Genomic DNA, 21,446 nt, shown 5'->3' with positions numbered 1-21,446 from the left:
TTGATTTATCTTGAGACCGCCAGGCGCCTGAATCCTAGACAGGCGCGCTGGTCATTATTTTTCTCTCGGTTTAATTTTGTGGTGTCATACCTACCGGGTTCTAAGAATGTTAAGGCGGATGCCCTTTCTAGGAGTTTTGAGCCTGACTCGCCTGGTAACTCTGAGCCCACAGGTATCCTTAAGGATGGAGTGGTATTGTCAGCCGTTTCTCCAGACCTGCGGCGGGCCTTGCAGGAGTTTCAGGCGGATAGACCTGATCGTTGCCCACCTGATAAACTGTTTGTTCCTGATGATTGGACCAGTAGAGTAATCTCTGAGGTTCATTCTTCTGCGTTGGCAGGTCATCCTGGCATTTTTGGTACCAGGGATTTGGTGGCAAGGTCCTTCTGGTGGCCTTCCCTGTCACGAGATGTGCGAGGCTTTGTGCAGTCTTGTGACGTTTGTGCTCGGGCCAAGCCTTGTTGTTCTCGGGCTAGTGGATTGTTGTTGCCCTTGCCTGTTCCTAAGAGGCCTTGGACGCACATCTCGATGGATTTTATTTCAGATCTGCCTGTTTCTCAGAAGATGTCTGTCATCTGGGTGGTGTGTGACCGTTTCTCTAAGATGGTCCATTTGGTTCCTCTGCCCAAGTTGCCTTCTTCTTCCGAGTTGGTTCCTCTGTTTTTTCAAAATGTTGTTCGTTTGCATGGTATTCCTGAGAATATCGTTTCTGACAGAGGGACTCAATTCGTGTCTAGATTTTGGCGGGCATTCTGTGCTAGGATGGGCATGGATTTATCTTTTTCGTCCGCTTTCCATCCTCAGACGAATGGCCAGACCGAGCGGATTAATCAGACCCTGGAGACATATCTGAGGTGTTTTGTGTCTGCTGACCAGGATGATTGGGTTGCTTTTTTGCCATTGGCGGAGTTCGCTCTCAATAATCGGGCCAGCTCTGCCACTTTGGTGTCCCCGTTTTTCTGTAATTCGGGGTTTCATCCTCGATTTTCCTCTGGTCAGGTGGAATCTTCGGATTGTCCTGGAGTGGATGCTGTGGTGGAGAGATTGCATCGGATCTGGGGGCAGGTGGTGGACAATTTGAGGTTGTCCCAGGAGAAGACTCAGCTTTTTGCCAACCGCCACCGTCGTGTTGGTCCTCGGCTTTGTGTTGGGGATTTGGTGTGGTTGTCTTCTCGTTTTGTCCCTATGAGGGTCTCTTCTCCTAAGTTTAAGCCTCGGTTCATCGGCCCGTATAAGATATTGGAGATTCTTAACCCTGTTTCCTTCCGTTTGGACCTCCCTGCATCCTTTTCTATTCATAACGTTTTTCATCGGTCATTATTGCGCAGGTATGAGGTACCGGTTGTGCCTTCCGTTGAGCCTCCTGCTCCGGTGTTGGTTGAGGGTGAGTTGGAGTACGTTGTGGAGAAAATCTTAGACTCTCGTGTTTCCAGACGGAGACTCCAGTATCTGGTCAAGTGGAAGGGATACGGCCAGGAGGATAATTCTTGGGTGAATGCATCTGATGTTCATGCCTCTGATCTGGTTCGTGCCTTTCATAGGGCCCATCCAGATCGCCCTGGTGGTTCTGGTGAGGGTTCGGTGCCCCCTCCTTGAGGGGGGGGGTACTGTTGTGAATTTGGATTCTGGGCTCCCCCGGTGGCTACTGGTGGAATTGAACTGGTGTCTTCATCTTCTCTGTTCACCTGTTCCCATCAAGATGTGGGAGTCGCTATATAACCTTGCTGCTTTGTTAGTTGCTTGCCGGTCAACAATATTATCAGAAGCCTCTCTGTGCTTGTTCCTGCTCCTAGACAACTACTAGATAAGTTGGACTTTTGTCCATGTTTGTTTTTGCATTTTTGTTCCAGTTCACAGCTGTAGTTTCGTTACTGTGTCTGGAAAGCTCTTGTGAACAGGAATTGCCACTCTGGTGTTATGAGTTAATGCCAGAGTTTTAAAGTAATTTCTGGATGGTGTTTTGATAGGGTTTTTAGCTGACCATGAAAGTGTTCTTTCTGTCTTCTGCTATGTAGTAAGTGGACCTCAAATTTGCTAAACCTATTTTCATACTACGTTTTGTTATTTCATCTTAATTCACCGCCAATACATGTGGGGGGCCTCTGTCTCCTTTCGGGGTATTTCTCTAGAGGTGAGCTAGGACTTATTTTCCTCTGCTAGCATTATTTAGTCCTCCGGCTGGTGCTGGGCATCTAGAATCATCGTAGGCATGCTACCCGGCCACTGCTAGTTGTGTGTTAGGTTTAGTTCATGGTCAGCTCAGTTCCCATCTTCCAAGAGCTAGTTCCTATATATGCTGATGCTATGTTCTCTTGCCATTGAGATCATGACACGTCACATTGCGTTTGCAGAGCCCCTAATGTACCTAAACAGTAGAAACTCCCAAATGACCCCATATTGGAAACTAGACCCCCCCAAGGAACTTATCTAGATGTGTTGTGAGAACTTTGAACCTCCAAGTGTTTCACTACAGTTTATAACGCAGAGCCGTGAAAATAAGAAATCTTTTTTTTTCCACAAAAATTATTTTTTAGCCCCCAGTTTTGTATTTTCCCAAGGGTAACAGGAGAAATTGGACCCCAGAAGTTGTTGTCCAGTGTGTCCTGAGTACGCTGATATTCCATATGTTGGAGTAAACCCCTGTTTAGGGCACAGGAGAGCTCGGAAGGGAAGAAGCACTGTTTTACTTTTTCAACGCAGAAATGGCTGGAATTGAGATCGGATGCTATGTCGCGTTTGGAGAGCCCCTGATGTGCCTAAACAGTGGAAACCCCCCAATAACTGAAACCCTAATCCAAACACATCCCTAACCCTAATCCCAACGGTAACCCTAACCACACCCCTAACCCTGACACACTCCTAACCCTAATCCCAACCCTATTCCCAACCGTAAATGTAATCCAAACATTAACCCTAACTTTAGCCCCAACCCTAACCCTAACTTTAGCCCCAACCCTAACTGTATCCTTAACCGTAGCCCCAACCCTAACCCTAACCCTAACCCTTGCCCTAACCCTAGCCCTAAACCTAACCCTAGCCCTAGCCCTAGCCCTAGCCCTAACCCTAACGGGAAAATGGAAATAAATACCTATTTTAATTTTTTTTATTTTTCCCTAACCAAGGGGGTGATGATGGGGGGTTTGTTTTACTTTTACAGCGGGTTTTTTTAGCGGATTTTTATGATTGGCAGCCGTCACACACTGAAAAACGCTTTTTATTGAAAAAAATATTTTTTGCGCTACCACATTTTGAGAGCTATAATTTTTCCATATTTTGGTCCGGAGAGTCATGTAAGGTCTTGTTTTTTGCGGGACGAGTTGCCATTTTTATTGCTAACATTTTCGGGCACGTGACATTTTTTGATCGCTTTTTATTCCGATTTTTGTGAGGCAGAATGACCAAAAATCAGCTATTCATGAATTTCTTTTGGGGGAGGCGTTTATACCGTTCCGCTTTTGGTAAAATGGATAAAGCAGTTTTATTCCTTCGGTCAGTGCTACTACAGCGATACCCCATTTATATCATTTTTTTATGTTTTGGCGCTTTTATACGATAAAAACTATTTTATAGAAAAAATAATTATTTTTGCATCGCTTTATTCTGAGGACTATAACTTTTTTATTTTTTCTATGATGGTGCTATTTTGCAGCTCGTTTTTTGCGGGACAAGATGACGTTTTCAGCGGTACCATGGTTATTTAGATCTGTCTTTTTGATCGCGTGTTATTCCACTTTTTATTTGGCGGTATGATAATAAAGTGTTGGTTTTAGCCTCTTTTTTTTTTTTACAGTGTTCACTGAAGGGGTTAACTAGTGGGAGAGTTTTATAGGTCGGGTCGTTACGGAAGCGGCGATACTAAATATGTGTACTTTTATTGTTTTTTTATTATTTAGATAAAGAAATATATTTATAGGAACATTTTTTTTTTTTTTTGGGGGGGGGGGTTTGGGGGGAATTGTTTTTATTTTTTTTACACATGTGAATATTTTTTTTTACACTATAACATTGGCCCGGGGGGGCATCATGTAATAGTGTAAGATCGCCGATCTGACAGTTTGCTCAGCACTCTGTCACATCGGCAATCAGACGTGCACAACTCCTCCAGGCTTCCCGGCGCCTGCTCTGAGCAGGGAGGAGGAGGTAAGAGACCCATGGAACAACAACGTTGCTCCAGGGGTCTCAGGGAAGCACTCAGGGAGCCCCCTGCCTGCGCGATGCTTCCCTATACCGCCGGAACACTGCGATTATGTTTGATCGCAGTGTGTGCCGGGGGTTAATGTGCCAGGGGATGGTCCGTGACAACTCCAGGCACATAGTGCCGGATGTCAGCTGCAATAGTCAGCTAACACCCAGCCGCGATCGGCCGCGCTCCCCCCGGCCGATCACATCTGACGTACTATCCCGTCACTGGGAATTAAGTCCCAGGTCACCTTGACGGGATAGTACATCATATAGGATTAAGGGGTTAAATTTAGAAATGGCTGATAACTAGTGTTGAGCGATACCGTCCGATACTTGAAAGTATCGGTGTCGGAAAGTATCGGCCGATACCGGCAAAGTATCGTATCCAATCCGATACCGATACCCGATACCAATACAAGTCAATGGGACTCAAGTATCGGACGGTATCCCAGATGGTTCCCAGGGTCTGAAGGAGAGGAAACTCTCCTTCAGGCCCTGAGATCCATATTAATGTGTAAAAGAAAGAATTAAAATAAAAAATATTGCTATACTCACCTCTCCGACGCAGCCTGGACCTCACCGAAGGAACCGGCAGCGTTCTTTGCTTAAAATTTGCGCGTTTACTTCCTTCCGTGAAGTCCCGGCTTGTGATTGGTCGCGTGCCGCCCATGTGGCCGCGACGCGACCAATCACAGCAAGCCGTGACGTAATTTCAGGTCCTTCAGGATTTTAAAATTACGTTCTGTCTTGTGATTGGTCGCGTCGCGGTCACATGGGCGACGCGACCAATCACAAGCCGGGACGTCACGGGAGGCAGGACACGCGCGCATTTTAAAATGCGCGCGTTTCCTGCCTCCCGTGACGTCACGGCTTGTGATTGGTCGCGTCGCCCATGTGACCGCGACGCGACCAATCACAAGCCAGAACGTAATTTTAAAATCCTGAAGGACCTGAAATTACGTCACGGCTTGCTGTGATTGGTCGCATCGCGGCCACATGGGCGGCACGCGACCAATCACAAGCCGGGACTTCACGGAAGGAAGTAAACGCGCGAATTTTAAGCAAAGAACGCTGCCGGTTCCCTCGGTGAGGTCCAGGCTGCGTCGGAGAGGTGAGTATAGCAATATTTTTTATTTTAATTCTTTCTTTTACACATTATTACATTAATGTTGTTTCGATACCGATACCCGATACCACAAAAGTATCGGATCTCGGTATCGGAATTCCGATACCCGCAAGTATCGGCCGATACCCGATACTTGCGGAATCGGAATGCTCAACACTACTGATAACAGATTACTATATGATTGGAGTTATTAGAAGTTATTTGGTAATCCATAATGGTATTTACTTAAGCACAATATAGTACTGTATTGTAGGTATTAGATTTTATTTGCTATTTTTACATATTGAGTAATGGCTCCCATGTAAATCCTTTTTATATCTATCGATATTTTGTTACAATATTGTAAGCAGGAGGTACATTATATCTTCTTATTTTACAGATCAACAATACCACAGTTGTTCTAGATTGAAATCTAAAGTACTAATCTCCATTCTAACATTTATATTTCCTTTGTAGATGTGTTAACCATAATAATGATTGCACAACTGACTGCCTATTTCTTTGTCTATTTTGCAAATATTGAATCCGTATATCAAAATATGCAGGTGAGTACCACTTTTAAATTTGAGTATATTATATAGAGTGAAATGTGCCTATTTGTGTCATACTAGAGATTTTTTCTTGGCTGTCCATTACCTTCTAAATGTTGGGAATTTTAAACACTGGTGTGACATCGGTATTGGTGCCTGCACTTCCTGTCTCTTCTTCTGTCACCGGGCGGCACTGTGCTCACATTGTGGGCAACATGAGGCAACAACTTTAGTTCTGTGTCTTCTAGGATTTGTAGTTCCACTCTGACAGAAGCTAACTCTTGAGCTCCCAGCCTGTGTTTGTTCTCTGCTATGTTGAATAGGCTGATTTGAGCTCCTGAAATTTTGCTCTCCATTGATAATTTTAATTTGTAGAATGCCTGTGTGCTTTACTTGTATTTCCAATGGATATTCCTGATTCTGAGCTTGCCTTGTTTACTGACTATTCTCTTTCCTTACGATTTTGTCCCTACATGTATGTCCTGGTGCTTACCTGTCTACCAGACTATTCTTTCTGCCAGTGTGCACCACCAACCAGCAGCTGGCTCTGTGACCTCAACCTTGAAGCCCCTGTGTAAATCCAGCTCCCTGTACAGGGGCTTAAGTGTGAAGGCCAGGGCAAGCTCTGGGATCTAGTAAATAGTCACTTAGCCTGTCCATGGTATCTATTTTTTGAAAAATGAATCACCATTTCTTCCATAGATCTGTTGCTATATTTTCAAATATATACATACATACATACATATGATTTAGTATGATATATATATATATATATATATATATATATATATATATATATATATATATATATACACACACATGACTTTTGAATATGGGACGAATCCCCACTCTATCTTAAAACAACCACAACTACAGTAAACATAGGCACTAGAATAAATACACCAAGCACATTATTATTTTCAAAATAGCCACAGCTTTATTTAAATCACAGGATTAAATTAAAACAACCACAGTAGGAGTCAGGTGAAGTGCTAGTACATTGGGATTCACAAGTACTGTGGTACTCCCAGCTGTCTGACATATAGCACCAGGACAGACAGCCATAAAAGGTGTGGCACATACTGGCTTGCCATTCAAGCATAGCCAGTAAGCTTTCAGGGCATCAATGACCCTATTATCCTCACTCCTGTGCTTAACCACTGTGCCCGCCCCTGATTGAAGTTACCATTACATAGTCCTTGAGGCTGGCCACCAAAGCTGAGCCTGTTTACCACCTTGAGTAGTGTTGAGCATTCCGATACTGCAAATATTGGGTATCAGCTGATATTCGCTATATCGGAATTCCGATACCAATTTCTGATACTCCAGTGGAGAACGGCACATCAGCTGATGCGACCGCTCTCCAGGGGCTCCAGGAACACAATGACGGGAGGAAGGTATCCTTCCACACTGTATTCCTCTGCCGCTGTAAAACAATAGTCCCTAGTCTCACTTTTGGCATTGCTGTGTGAGAAATTTTCCCATGCAGCAATTGCCATAAAGTGAGACTCTGAGAGGTTACTATAGTTCAGTGATGCACTGCAGGAGCCATTGTCTCCTGACAGTGTGTCACTGAAGGTCCTATAGAGCAGTGACATCACCCGATGTCACTGTTCTATAGGGGAGATCGTCGTGGGACACTCGTTATTAATTGGACTACGGTGGACAGGTAGTATACGGTTTATTATTTTACGTTTTTTGCAGGCACTGAAGTATGGTAAGTATGGTTAAATGAAGAATATTAAAATACTTTTTCTTAATGTGTGTGTTTTATTAACCCTTTACTAGTATTGGACTAATAATGGATAGGCGTCTTATTGACGCCTCTCCGTTATTAACCCGGCTTAATGTCACCTTACAATAGCAAGGTGACATTAACCCCTTATTACCCCATATCCCACCGCTACACAGGAGTGGGAAGAGAGGGGCTAAGTGTCGAAATTGGCGCATCTTACAGATGCGCCATTTCTGGGGTGGCTGCGGACTGGCTTTTGTAGCAGGGGAGCCAATATCCATGGACCCTCTCTAGGCTATTAATATCAGCCCGCAGCTGTCTGCATAGCCTTTCTGGCTATAAAATATGGGGGGACCCCACGTCATTTTATTGGGGGTCCCTCTATTTTAATAGCCAGTAAAGGCTACGCAGACAGCTGTTGGCTGATATTCATAGCAGGCTACAAATATTGGCCCCCGACAGTCGGCTTTCCCTCTCTGGCGCAGAAAATTGCACTGGAGCCCACGCCGGTATTTTCCGTTTTTTTTTAATTCATCGCTCATTAAGGCCTCTTTCACACTTGCATCGGTACGGGTCCGTCGCTATGCATCGGGCCGATGTACCAATGCACGTTATGAAATTTGTGCACGACGTGGGCAGTGGATGCAGTTTTTCAATGCATCCGCTGCCCATTCTGAAGTCCGGGGAGGAGGGGGTGGAGTTTCATCCACGCATGTGTGGTAGAAAATGGCGGACGCGATGGACAAAAAAATGTTCACTTGAACGTTTTTTCGTGCTGACGGTCCGCCAAAACACAACGGATCTGTTGCACGACGGACGCAACATGTGGCCATCCGTTGCAATCTATCCCTAATATAAGTATTTGGGTAAAAAACGCATCCTGCAAGAACATTTGCAGGATCCGTTTTATTCGCATAGAGTTGTATTAGCGCCGGATTGCGCCTGATGGCCACACGTTTCATCCGGTTTTTGCAGGATCCGTCAAAAAAGCTGTTTCCGTCGGACGGAAAACACATACAGAGGAAGGGTTTTTCTGTCCAGCGAAAAAATGAACAGCAACGGATCCATCAAAAAATGGATGAAACTGAGATGTGAAATGATGAATTGGGCCTCCGAATCCGTTTTTTCATGCATGTTTCCATTCAAATCATGCACATTTTTCATTTATTTATTTCCAAAAACTGCATCAAAACCACGCAAAAAATTTGTCTGCACTGTCGGAACATACCTGGCACTGCCTGGGTATGTCCCTGGTACATTTGCCACATGTGTATTTGTAGCAGTCAACACATCTCTCAGTTGCACAATTGTTCGTGCATCGATGGTTGACCTGACACTTCGCCCTTTTGCCAGGGCTGGGTGTGGAAGGTTGTTGCCAAAGGAGTTTCTCCTTGCATGCCTTCTTTTCAGCCACATGAGAGCCACCTAACTCTTTTGCCAGCTCAACCAGGAAGTCCACCCATCTCTACTGCACTCCAGTGCATGCCTGATAAAGAACATGAGCATTCAGTGCTGCCATGTCAATTATGTTGTAGAACACGGTGACTGGCCATCTCCGTGTTCCTGCACGCACGCTGTACTCCCACAACATTTGGTCCATTACATCCACACCGCACTTTGTGTGGCTGTATTGTGTGACCGTGTTTGGCTTCCTTTTGTTGGTATCCTCAGTCTCAACCACGCTGTGCATGCTGCTGAGAATGTAGACGGCCTTCTTTCATTTGGGTGCATACACTGTCAGTGTGGCACCAGTGGTTGAAAACACCTGAGTGGTGAATTCAGTGAGGTCCATCTGTCTAGCGGATTGAGGAATTTCCCGGCGACTCTTGTTGACTGTGCCGAGGATAGTGGTTTTCCGGCTAGGCAGTCATTGTGCAAGTGACAATGATATAAAGAAATTGTCCGTGGTTACAGTTCTGCCCTTGTCCATGAATGGTTCCATCAGCCTCATCACTACAGTTTCGGACAGTCTCTCCCCGCTGTGACGACTGGGGTCCTTGCCATGATATGGGAGGACATTACAGATGTACTTTGATTTCAAGTCGCAAGCCACCCAAAACTTGATGCCAAACTTGTCTGGTTTTTTTGCAATGTATTGCAGAAAACAGCAGCGAGTCTTTGACGCGAAAAGCTGTTCATCAATAGTGATGTGTCGACCAGGGTTGTAGGATGCGATGCAGTTGGTGACAAACGATCTCCACACATCGGAGATTGCAGCAAACTTATCGGTCTCCACTCGCTCACTGCGTGTAAACATGTCATCAAAGCGTAGGTGTTGCATGATGTCTTGGAAGCGGTTTCGGGTCATAGTTGCAATGATCCTTGGGTTTGCCAGGTTTGCTGACCAGCTGTCACGTAGTGATGGAACCTTGGTCACCCCCGCAAGATAATGACTGAAATAAATGCCATTAGTTCCGGGAGACCCATGAACCAATCCACCTGCTCCATGTGACGTGCATGTTGATTAGTCCATTCTTGAATGCTTCGAAGCATGTCAAGAGTGATAAAACAGAGGAAGCTCTGAAGGCGAATACGGACACTTCGTCTGGCCTTAGCACTTGGCTCTCCATCTGTAGGGAACGGTTCTATTGGGGTGAAATGGAGACATTTCCCCACTTGTACTTCACGCCACACTGTGCCATCTTTTGCGGTCTCTGTCGGCTCACTCGCCAACCGAGCTCTCTTTTTTGGTAGAGGAGGAGTCTCCTCATCTGCAAGATAAATAATTTCAAATTAACATTTTGTTTTGGTTCTAAAGGCTAGGTTCACATTTGAGAGAATTTCAGTTCCCTGCGAATCCAGCAGGGAACATAGAAATTATCTCAGCCTCCGCATGTTCCCAGCATGCAGGAGAGCAGGGAATGCCATCCTTAGCAACCCGCTGGGTTTACTGGATACCAGCTATTCGCACCCCCGCATCCCCCTCACACAGAGAACTTCTCAAGATGCGTTCCCTGGGGAGGGGGGACGTGGGGATGCGAATCACACTCCCCGCAGCCCGCTGTGTAGCTGCGAGCCAGTAAACACAGCGGGTTGCTAGGGACCGCGTTCCCCGCTCTCCCACATGCGGGGAACATGCGGAGGCTGATAAAATTTCTAAGTTCCCTGCTGGATTCGCAGGGAACTGAAATTCTCTCAAACGTGAACCAAGCCTAAAAAAGATAGTCAGGAAATAAAAATAGGTAATTTGAAAAATCTAACCTGAAGACAGCTCAGAGTCCGAATCCGGTTGAAGGACTATGTCTTCTCCATCTGAGTCAGAAGGGGTGGTATTCCTCAGGATCAGTTCCAATGCCTGTTGAATGGTGTGCCTTCTCTGCATTTTGTTTCTTGTACAACACAAAATCCCCTTGTTTGGTAACGGCACATACAACTGACCACGATATAAACCACTCCAAAGAACAACCAGTATACTGTGCTATATTAAAAAGTATTCTTTATTAAGCAAACACTACAAACACCTGTAGCTGCAATTTCAATTCATATTTATCTCAATAAACAGTAAATATAATATATGTCACTACTTGATAAATATAGGAAAATACATCAACGCTTAAAGGTCTACCCTTCATCTAAAAAGTGCTAAGTGCTATTCCCAGTAACAACCCCAGGTGGCGTCCTGTACTCATGGACACCTATTTCACCATGGGATCGAATAAACGCATATTAAGAATAAGACACTTACATGAGAGGTGAACTTCTCAGCGTGGTTTTCCTAAGCGCCCCTTAGGGCGCTTAGGAAAACCACGCTGAGAAGTTCACCTCTCATGTAAGTGTCTTATTCTTAATATGCGTTTATTCGATCCCATGGTGAAATAGGTGTCCATGAGTACAGGACGCCACCTGGGGTTGTTACTGGGAATAGCACTTAGCACTTTTTAGATGAAGGGTAGACCTTTAAGCGTTGATGTATTTTCCTATATTTATCAAGTAGTGACATATATTATATTTACTGTTTATTGAGATAAATATGAATTGAAATTGCAGCTACAGGTGTTTGTAGTGTTTGCTTAATAAAGAATACTTTTTAATATAGCACAGTATACTGGTTGTTCTTTGGAGTGGTTTATTTTGTTTCTTGTGAACAAAATAGGTGAAGCAGTCACCTATTTATTCCCCACAGCACAAAAGGCTGCATGCAAATTTGCTAAGGTGTTAGCAACCTGATGCATATTCCCTACACAGCAATGCAGCTGGGGGGTGGGCAGACACACTCAGGAGCAGCTTACATTCTTTTGTTTACACTCTCTTACAAGACCTTTGAGGTGGATCAACACAATTGCCCCCTGCAGATTCCTCAGGCAATGCCCACATTTACAAATGAAAGGATGCTAATTGGAGCCATCAGAGTTGTCAGTTTGGACTAAGGGTCATTTGACCCTCTTTCAGGACTTCAGGGGAGCTTGAAATTTCTGGGACTTCTAGTGCTAGAGAGGGGCCCATAGCTATTGCCCCCCCGGCTACAAATACCAGTCCGCAGCTGCATTTAGCCCCTCTTTTCCCACTCCCGTGTAGCGGTGGGATATGGGGTAATAAGGGGTTAATGTCACCTTGCTATTGTAAGGTGACATTAAGCCGGGTTAATAGCGGAGAGGCATCAATAAGACGCCTATCCATTACTAATCCAATACTAGTAAAGGGTTAATAAAACACACACATTAGGAAAAAAGTATTTTAATATTCTTCATTTATCCATACTTACTCATACTTCAGCGCCTGCAAAAAATGTAAAATAATAAACCGTATACTACCTGTCCCCCGTAGTCCAATTAATAACGAGTGCCCCACGACGATCTCTGTTGTGATTTTGCTTTTTGCTCCCTCTAGTGGTCATTAGTGATTTGACTCTGGAGCGTCTGTCTTTTCCTATATCCTCACCTGGGCCGTTAGTTCAGGGGCGTTGCTATATAAGCTCCCTGGACCTTCAGTTCAATGCCTGGCATCGTTGAAATCAGAGCTAATCTGTTGTGCTCTTGTCCTCTGATCCTGGTTCCTGTTTTTCAAGCTAAGTCTGCTTCTTTGCTTTTTGCTTTTGTTTTGTTTGGTATTTTTGTCCAGCTTGTTCCTATCTGTATCCTGACCTTTGCTGGAAGCTCTAGGGGGCTGGTGTTCTCCCCCCGGACCGTTAGACGGTTCGGGGGTTCTTGAATCTCCAGCGTGGATTTTTATAGGGTTTTTGTTGACCAGATAAGTTATCTTGCTATATTCTGCTATTAGTAAGCTGGCCTCTCTTTGCTGAACCTGGTTCATTTCTGTGTTTGTCATTTCCTCTTACCTCACCGTTATTATTTGTGGGGGGCTTGTATCTTGCTTTGGGGTCCCTTTCTCTGGAGGCAAGAGAGGTCTTTGTTTTCTTCTCCTAGGGGTAGTTAGATTCTCCGGCTGGCGCGAGTCATCTAGCGATCACCGTAGGCATGATCCCCGGCTACTTCCAGTGTTGGCGTTAGGAGTAGCTATTTGGTCAACCCAGTTACCACAGCCCTATGAGCTGGATTTTTGTATTTTGCAGACTTACACGTTCCTCTGAGACCCTGTCCACTGGGGTCATAACAGATCTCCCCTATAGAACAGTGACATCGGGTGATGTCACTGCTCTATAGGACCTTCAGTGACACACTGACAGGAGACAATGGCTCCTGCAGTGCATCACTGAACTGTAGTAACCTCTCAAAATCTCACTTTATGGCAATTGCTGCATGGAAAAATTTCTCACACAGCAATGCCAAAAGTGAGACTAGGGACTATTTTTTACAGTGGCAGATGAATACAGTGTGGAAGGATACCTTCCTCCCGTCATTGTGTTCCTGGAGCCCATGGAGAGTGGTCGCATCAGCTGATTCTGCCGTTCTCCATGGGAGATCGTCGTGGGACACTCGTGGATTTCTTCAGACAGGGAGTATATTGGTTGTTTGTTATTTTAATCTTTTTTAAAGACGACACTGGCTTCGGGGATCAAAATGACAAGAAATTGTGAGTATGTAATCTATGTTTAATGTACTGTATGTCTATATGTATGTATTGTATATAATGTATGAATGTATTGTATGTTGTATGTACTGTATGTAGCATGTATGTGGTATGTATGTAGTATGTATGTATGTAGTATGTATGTATGTGGTATGTAGTATGTATGTAGTATGTATGTATGTAGTATGTATGTAGCATGTATGTATGTAGTATGTATGTAGTATGTATGTATGTAGTATGTATGTATGTAGTATGTAGTATGTATGTTGTATGTATGTATGTAGTATGTATGTTGTATGTATGTATGTATGTAGTATGCATGCAGTATGTATGTAGTATGTTGTATGTAGTATGTATTTAGTATGCATGTAGTATGTGGTATGTATGTAGTATGTATGAAGTATGTATGTAGTATGTATGTACACTCACCGGCCACTTTATTAGGTACACCATGCTAGTAACGGGTTGGACCCCTTTTGCCTTCAGAACTGCCTCAATTCTTCGTGGCATAGATTCAACAAGGTGCTGGAAGCATTCCTCAGAGATTTTGGTCCATATTGACATGATGGCATCACACAGTTGCCGCAGATTTGTCGGCTGCACATCCCAAAGATGCTCCATACAAGGCAGGATGGATCCATGCTTTCATGTTGTTTACGCCAAATTCTGACCCTACCATCCGAATGTCGCAGCAGAAATCGAGACTCATCAGACCAAGCAACGTTTTTCCAATCTTCTACTGTCCAATTTCGATGAGCTTGTACAAATTGTAGCCTCAGTTTCCTGTTCTTAGCTAAAAGGAGTGGTACCCGGTGTGGTCTTCTGCTGCTGTAGCCCATCTGCCTCAAAGTTCGACGCACTGTGCGTTCAGAGATGCTCTTAGGCCTACCTTGGTTGTAACGGGTGGCGATTTGAGTCACTGTTGCCTTTCTATCAGCTCGAACCAGTCTGCCCATTCTCCTCTGACCTCTGGCATCAACAAGGCATTTCCGCCCACAGAACTGCCGCTCACTGGATTTTTTTTCTTTTTCGGACCATTCTCTGTAAACCCTAGAGATGGTTGTGCGTGAAAATCCCAGTAGATCAGCAGTTTCTGAAATACTCAGACCAGCCCTTCTGGCACCAACAACCATGCCACGTTCAAAGGCACTCAAATCACCTTTCTTCCCCATACTGATGCTCGGTTTGAACTGCAGGAGATTGTCTTGACCATGTCTACATGCCTAAATGCACTGAGTTGCCGCCATGTGATTGGCTGATTAGAAATTAAGTGTTAACAAGAAGTTGGACAGGTGTACCTAATAAAGTGGCCAGTGAGTGTATGTAGTATGTATGTAGTATTTTTTTTACTTTCAACACATTAGCTGGATAATGGGACTACTACTGTCCCATCATTGGCTAATGTGTCAATCACTGTCACTGTAGCAGGCATTGTCCGATGGGACTTGTAGTCCCATCGGACGATGCCTGCACACACGCACAGACCCCCGGCAGCCCACACAGAGCCCCGAAAGGCCTGCACAGACCCCCAGCAGCCCGTACAGACCCCCAGCAGGCCCACACAGACCCCCGGCAGCCCGCACAGACCCCCGGCAGCCCGCACAGAGCCCTGGCAGGCCCACACAGACCCCTGGCAGCCCACACAGACCCTCGGCAGCCTGCACAGAGCCCCGACAGCCCACACAGAGCCCCGGCAGGCCCGCACAGAGCCCCGACAGGCCCGCACAGACCCCCAGCAGGCACGCACAGACCCCCAGCAGCCCAAACAGACCTCTGAGAGATCCATACAGACCCCCGGCAGGGCCGCACAGAGCCCCCATGGTCCCACGCAGATATGCAGCCTCCGCCCATGCACCGCCACACTCTTCCCCCCTCCAGAGCAGGATGTACAAGGACAGAAAGGGCTTATTTACATTCTGATATTTGTGTCCCATTGACTTGCATTGGTATCGGGTATCGGTATCGGCAATATTATTATTATTATTATTATTATTTATTTATTAAGCACCATTGATTCCATGGTGCTGTACATGAGAAGGGGTTACATACAAGTTACAGATATCACTTACAGTAAGAAAACTTACAATGACAGACTGATACAGAGGGGCGAGGACCCTGCCCTTGCGGGCTTACATTCTGCAGGATTATGGGGAAGGAGACAGTAGGTTGGGGGTTGCAGGAGCTCCGGTGTTGGTGAGGCGTTAGCTTCGGTGGTGATGAGGAGGCAGCGGGGTCAGTGCAGGCTGTAGGCTTTCCTGAAGAGATGAGTTTTCAGGTTCCGTCTGAAGGATCTGTATGTGGTGTATAACCGGACGTGTTGGGGCAGAGAATTCCAGAGGATGGGGGATATTCAGGAGAAGTCTTGGAGGCGATTGGATGAGGAGCAAATAAGTGTGGAAGAGAGAAGGAGGTCTTGGGAGGACCGGAGATTACGTGAGGGAAGATATATGGAGATTAGTTCAGAGATATATGGAGGAGACAGGTTATGGATGGCTTTGTAGGTCAGTATTAGTAATTTGAACTGGATATGCTGAGGGAATGGGAGCCAGTGAAGAGATTTGCAGAGGGGGAAGCGGAGGAGTAGCGAGGAGAGAGATGGATTAGTCGGGCAGCAGAGTTAAGGATGGACTGTAGAGGTGCAAGGGTGTTAGCAGGGAGGCTGCAGAAAAGAATGTTGCAGTAGTATCGAATATTTTTTGGATATCGGCCGATCCAATCCGATACCGATACTACTGGATATTGGAAGGTATCGCTCAACACTAACCATGAGGTTTTTACCTCCTCTATTAGTTTAAATAAGTCCACCTTAACTTGCCCGCAACTTCCACCTGTCTCCTAAACCACCAAGCTGTGTTGGGTTATAAACTCCAAGTCACATTTGACACTTTTTTATAAATCACTTTTGTAAGCTTATAAACTAAGAGTCCCTGCAAAAGTATTAAGGGAACTAAACTTGGCAAACGTCTGACTCACAAACAGTCATTGTACAGTGCTCAGGAGAGGAAAAAAAACCCTGTGGAGGAAACCTCTAGGGAAACATTGCTGAAGGATTGCCCTCCCCTTGGGCTTAAAAAGTTAATGCCAATATTAACTCTTTATAATCATAATAAAATTGGACCTGGTAAAAGATATACTATAGCAAATTCAAAACAAAAAATACAATAAAGCATTCCTCATTATACAAGTAATAATTAAAACATTATTAATATCACGACCGTGATTATAACAGGGCGGGAGGTCGGGTGATGTCTTCTAAATTTCATCTGGTGAAAGAGGTAGAAAGACAAATTTACCTCCTCTATATAAACCCCTACCCTCCTCACAGAGAGAGACCAGCCTGTACCCTCCTCACAGAGAGATGGTTACCTCACCTATATAAGCCTCACCCTCCTCACAGTGACACGCCAGGCACAAACATATCCTTCAGTCTTAAAGCAACATCACTCTTGCTTAAAATCTACACTGCTATACACACAAAAAATGCAGGAGTTAAAGATCCATCCTTCCCAAAGTCATGCCCTCCTCCGCCTATTGCTCCAGTGGTTTCTTGTCATTAGATTAAGATCATCTTATGTTACTGTACAGAGGCTATTCTGTTTGTGTTGTCTATCCAACTTCTACTAACTATTATTTTGTTCTTTACTGCGCTATAATCTTATTGTTAGACCATAATTAGGCCAGCAAATGACATAAGTGACAATTGTGTTAGTTGCTAGAAAAATGAAACATATAATATCAGTCTTGTTTATTTTCCTGCTCAGCTTGTCTGCACACCATATTACTGGAGGTGGAATACAATAATAATGGTGGCTGCTCTGTTTGTGGTTTCATATCTAGTTGAGGTAATACTTCTTATTTTATTTATTTTAACACAGTGCAACTATGCAATTATCTTTGTTATTTTTATTGCTATTATTGCTGTTGGTTTTAAATGGACATATTTTGTCAGAGACATTCATAGAAATCATGAGGCCCTATAGCAAAAGTACTAATTGGACCCCCCCTATTGAAGCCCACTTAGTGTTCCCACATACAATCGCCACACAGTATGCTGGCCCCCCCGATAGCCATTCACACAGTATAATGGCCCCATAAAGAGTCCTCAACATTATGATGACCCCATAAATAGTCCAAATGCTCTCCACATAGTCTGATGGCCCCACAACTAGTCCTCCACATAGTATGATGGCCCTCAAGTAGCCCTCCACATAGTATGATGGCCCCATAAATAGCCTGGTTATAAGAAAAAAATAGATAGTCCTTAAAGGATACATGTCCACATTTGAGATTGATTTCTTTTTATTGCTATAATATATACAGAAACCTTTGCCTAAATGATATGGCTTCCTTTGGGGCATTTGTTTTACTTAAATATATGTATTTTTGGCTGAACATAATATTTGCAATTGGGGTTCATTAAAAGTTTTGGACCATGGGTTGCGCGGATAGCTGGGAAACTTGTGACAAGTGGGTGCTAGATCCAGTCGGTGAAGTAACACATGGGAGAAGGAGAGGGAAAACAGCACATCCATCTAATAAATAAAATAAGTATTTATTCAAATTTCATTAAAATGAACAATGTCCATGGAAAATGTTAAAAAACTGAAACTTCTACCTTAAATTGACAGCAGTCAATAGGGAGAGTCGTTTTCATTATATTTTTTCAAAATGTATAACCTGAGCCAAATAGATAAATGTAATAGTATTTTGGGACATGTTTTTCAACTATCTATGATACAAAGATTGTTCCCTTTATACAGCGCACACAGTTGTTAAGTATATGCACCACAACGTTACCACTAGGGGAAGCAAACTGAAGTTGGATTGCTACTTCCTTACTAGGAATTGGATAAATCTGTATTCAGATAGTTGCAGCCTAGTCAAACACACATAGGGATAAATGTATTTTTACATATCTGTGCACATATAGAGACAATCTATGAATGCAAGTCAAGCGGTAACAATAATATATTCCACTATCTTACAGGAAGGATTTATTGAAAACCGAAGACTGTGGCTAATGATAAAATCATGTTTTAACTACCGATCAAGGAGTCAATATAGAGTGTTAGAAAGAGCTCTGTGTGATGACCCAATGTGGCCCCCAATAAGCCAAACTTACTACTCTAACCAATCAGAACTTGGAAAAGATGTACAGAAATGTATATATGATAACCCAATGTTTGTTGCCGAAACAGAGCAAGCTCTTTACAATGGAACTGAGCATCGACCATAATCAATGGCTACACTGCACAGAGAGGAAGGGATGCCAAAAATCCATCTGCAATTGGAACTGTTTGCACATATACAAAGGGGGTTAAAAAAGACTTGTCGGCTCTCCCGATATGACTGTTTTACCAAATACCAGTTTGACACATCTTTTTTTCGAACTTTGGTTTGTGCCATCCTTCTTATATTTCCTTTTAGAAATTAATGGATTCATTGACAACTAGAAGTTACCACTCCCCTTGTCAAAAGGGCGTGTCTCCACAATGTTTGATATTGTAAGCTCTGATTGGACAGTGTCAGAAGATGAAAGAACACATCGGCATTTGGTAACACTTAGCTGTCAATTTCTTCAGAAATGTTTAGTCGGACTGAACAAAGGAGTGCCACATTACATAGATCTAAGAAATAAGCCTTCACACTTGCATTGTGGAAAATGAGATGAATCACTAAAACACACAACAAAACAGATGACGGTTCCTCTTACCAGCAGACAAGTTTGCACATTTTTCTTACCACATTAAATAAACAAAATTTGATATTATTTAACTAATAAGGAAAAATGCTAAACACAATTGTGAAGGTTGGAAGGAAAGAGAGACGATACCTTAAGGTGGTACTAATAACGGACAGAAAATAAATAAGGGCCTGATTATGGTATGATATAGTGTTATGTGTCTTTGACAATTCTTGGCAAACTCAGACGAAATAATGTGATTATGTAAGGAGCAGACAAATCATATGTGAGAGCTGTACAGCTGCCCAGAATTCCATTAGATAGAGGGATTAACTGTCTCATTGATAGTACTGTAGCTTTGTACTGTTTGCTAGATTTTTTCTGAAGGGACTCAACCAATTAATCTTATAGCCTACATTACTGAAGGTTTAGAAAAATTTAAAGCGGCACTATGTCATAATAAGCTGTAAGAGCATAAGGGGCATATATAAAGTACTGTTCTTTCCTCTGAGCCCTCTGCTGTCTTCATCTGCCCATCGCTCCTTTATCTGCAAACCTTTTTCACTCGGACATATGTATAGAACAGCTGTCAACTTGTAGGAGACATCACTATGCCCCACTTTATGACCAAGTGCAACTTTTGTAATGACACTGAAGTTATCGATGTAATTTTGTAAATTCATTAAGTACCTCTGGATTATGAAGCTAAGCTTATATTATGTCATCATTAAAATCTGTTGAAATCTGTCGGCTCATGTTCAAGAATTCATTGTTTTCTGACCATTTTCTTTGATTGACAGTGCTGCATTTACAACAGCCAGTCCTGCCTCCATTAAGACCTTGCATATTTGTTGATAGCCCGAGCGCTCCCCATCTCCTTAGATTCAAGGACACTTTGCTACACATTCAGGTGAAGCTGCGCAGAACGAACTGAGAGCAACAAACAGGAGATAGGTGCTTTTGTGCCAAACTATTTGTGCAAGTGTGATTTTTCAATGGAAGCGGTGCAGGCTTCTATATAGACAATGGTTTAAATTAACCCCTTCACCTCCAAGGGTGGTTTGCACGTTAATGACCGGGCAAATTTTTACAATTCTGACCACTGTCCCTTTATGAGGTTATAACTCTGGAACGCTTCAACGGATCTTGGCGATTCTGACACTGTTTTCTCGTGACATATTGTAATTCATGATAGTGGTAAAATTTCTTCGATATAACTTGCGTTTATTTGTGAAAAAAATGGAAATTTGGCGAAAATTTTGAAAATTTTGCAATTTTCCAACTTTGAATTTTTATGCCCTTAAATCACAGAGATATGTCACACAAAATACTTAATAGGTAACATTTCCCACATGTCTACTTTACATCAGCACAATTTAGGAACCAAATTTTTTTTTTGTTAGGGAGTTATAAAGGTTAAAATTTGACCAGCAATTTCTCATTTTTACAACACCATTTTTTTTTAGGGACCACATCTCATTTGAAGTCATTTTGAGGGGTCTACATGACAGAAAATACCCAAGTGTGACACCATTCTAAAAACTGCAGCCCTCAAGGTGCTCAAAACCACATTCAAGAAATTTATTAACCCTTCAGGTGTTTCACAGGAATTTTTGGAATGTTTAAATAAAAATTAACATTTAAATTTTTTTTACACAAAATTTATTTCAGCTCCAATTTGTTTTATTTTACCAAGGGTAACAGGAGAAAATGGACCCGAAAAGTTGTTGTACAATTTGTGCTGAGTACGCTGGTACCCCATATGTGGGGGTAAACCACTGTTTGAGCACACCGCAGAGCTCGGAAGGAAAGGAGCGCCATTTGACTTTTCAATGCAAAATTGACTGGAATTGAGATGGAACGCCATGTTGCGTTTGGAGAGCCCCTGATGTGCCTAAACATTGAAACCCCCCACAAGTGACACCATTTTGGAAAGTATATCCCCTAAGGAACTCATCTAGATGTGTGGTGAGCACTTTGACCCACCAAGTGCTTCACAGAAGTTTATAATGCAGAGCCGTAAAAATAAAAAATCATATTTTTTCACAAAAAAGATATTTTCGCCCCCCATTTTTTATTTTCCCAAGGGTAAAAGAAGAAATTGGACCCCAAAAGTTGTTGTGCAATTTGTCCTGAGTACGCCAATACCCCATATGTGGGGGTAAACCACTGTTTGGGCGCATAGCAGAGCTCGGAAGGGAAGGAGCGCCATTTGACTTTTCA

The 21,446-nt window shown here is 43.5% G+C and overlaps 1 protein-coding gene across 1 annotated transcript in view; it reads left to right on the top strand.

Moving 5' to 3' along the window:
- Positions 1-19,970, top strand: part of LOC143808069 (putative cation-transporting ATPase 13A4) — a 361,151-nt gene extending 341,181 nt beyond the window's left edge. Inside the window, exons 28-30 of the mRNA XM_077290326.1 lie at positions 5,765-5,853; positions 17,302-17,382; positions 18,528-19,970. Coding sequence (XP_077146441.1) covers positions 5,765-5,853; positions 17,302-17,382; positions 18,528-18,776 — 419 coding nt within the window. The 3' untranslated portion in view covers positions 18,777-19,970. The remainder of the gene's footprint in view (positions 1-5,764; positions 5,854-17,301; positions 17,383-18,527) is intronic.
- Positions 19,971-21,446: the final 1,476 nt, after the last annotated feature.

The sequence above is a fragment of the Ranitomeya variabilis genome, chromosome 2, assembly GCF_051348905.1.
Source record: "Ranitomeya variabilis isolate aRanVar5 chromosome 2, aRanVar5.hap1, whole genome shotgun sequence".
NCBI lineage: Eukaryota > Metazoa > Chordata > Amphibia > Anura > Dendrobatidae > Ranitomeya > Ranitomeya variabilis.
Note: the sequence above shows the minus strand (reverse complement) of the source record. Positions and strands in the feature narration are given on the sequence as shown.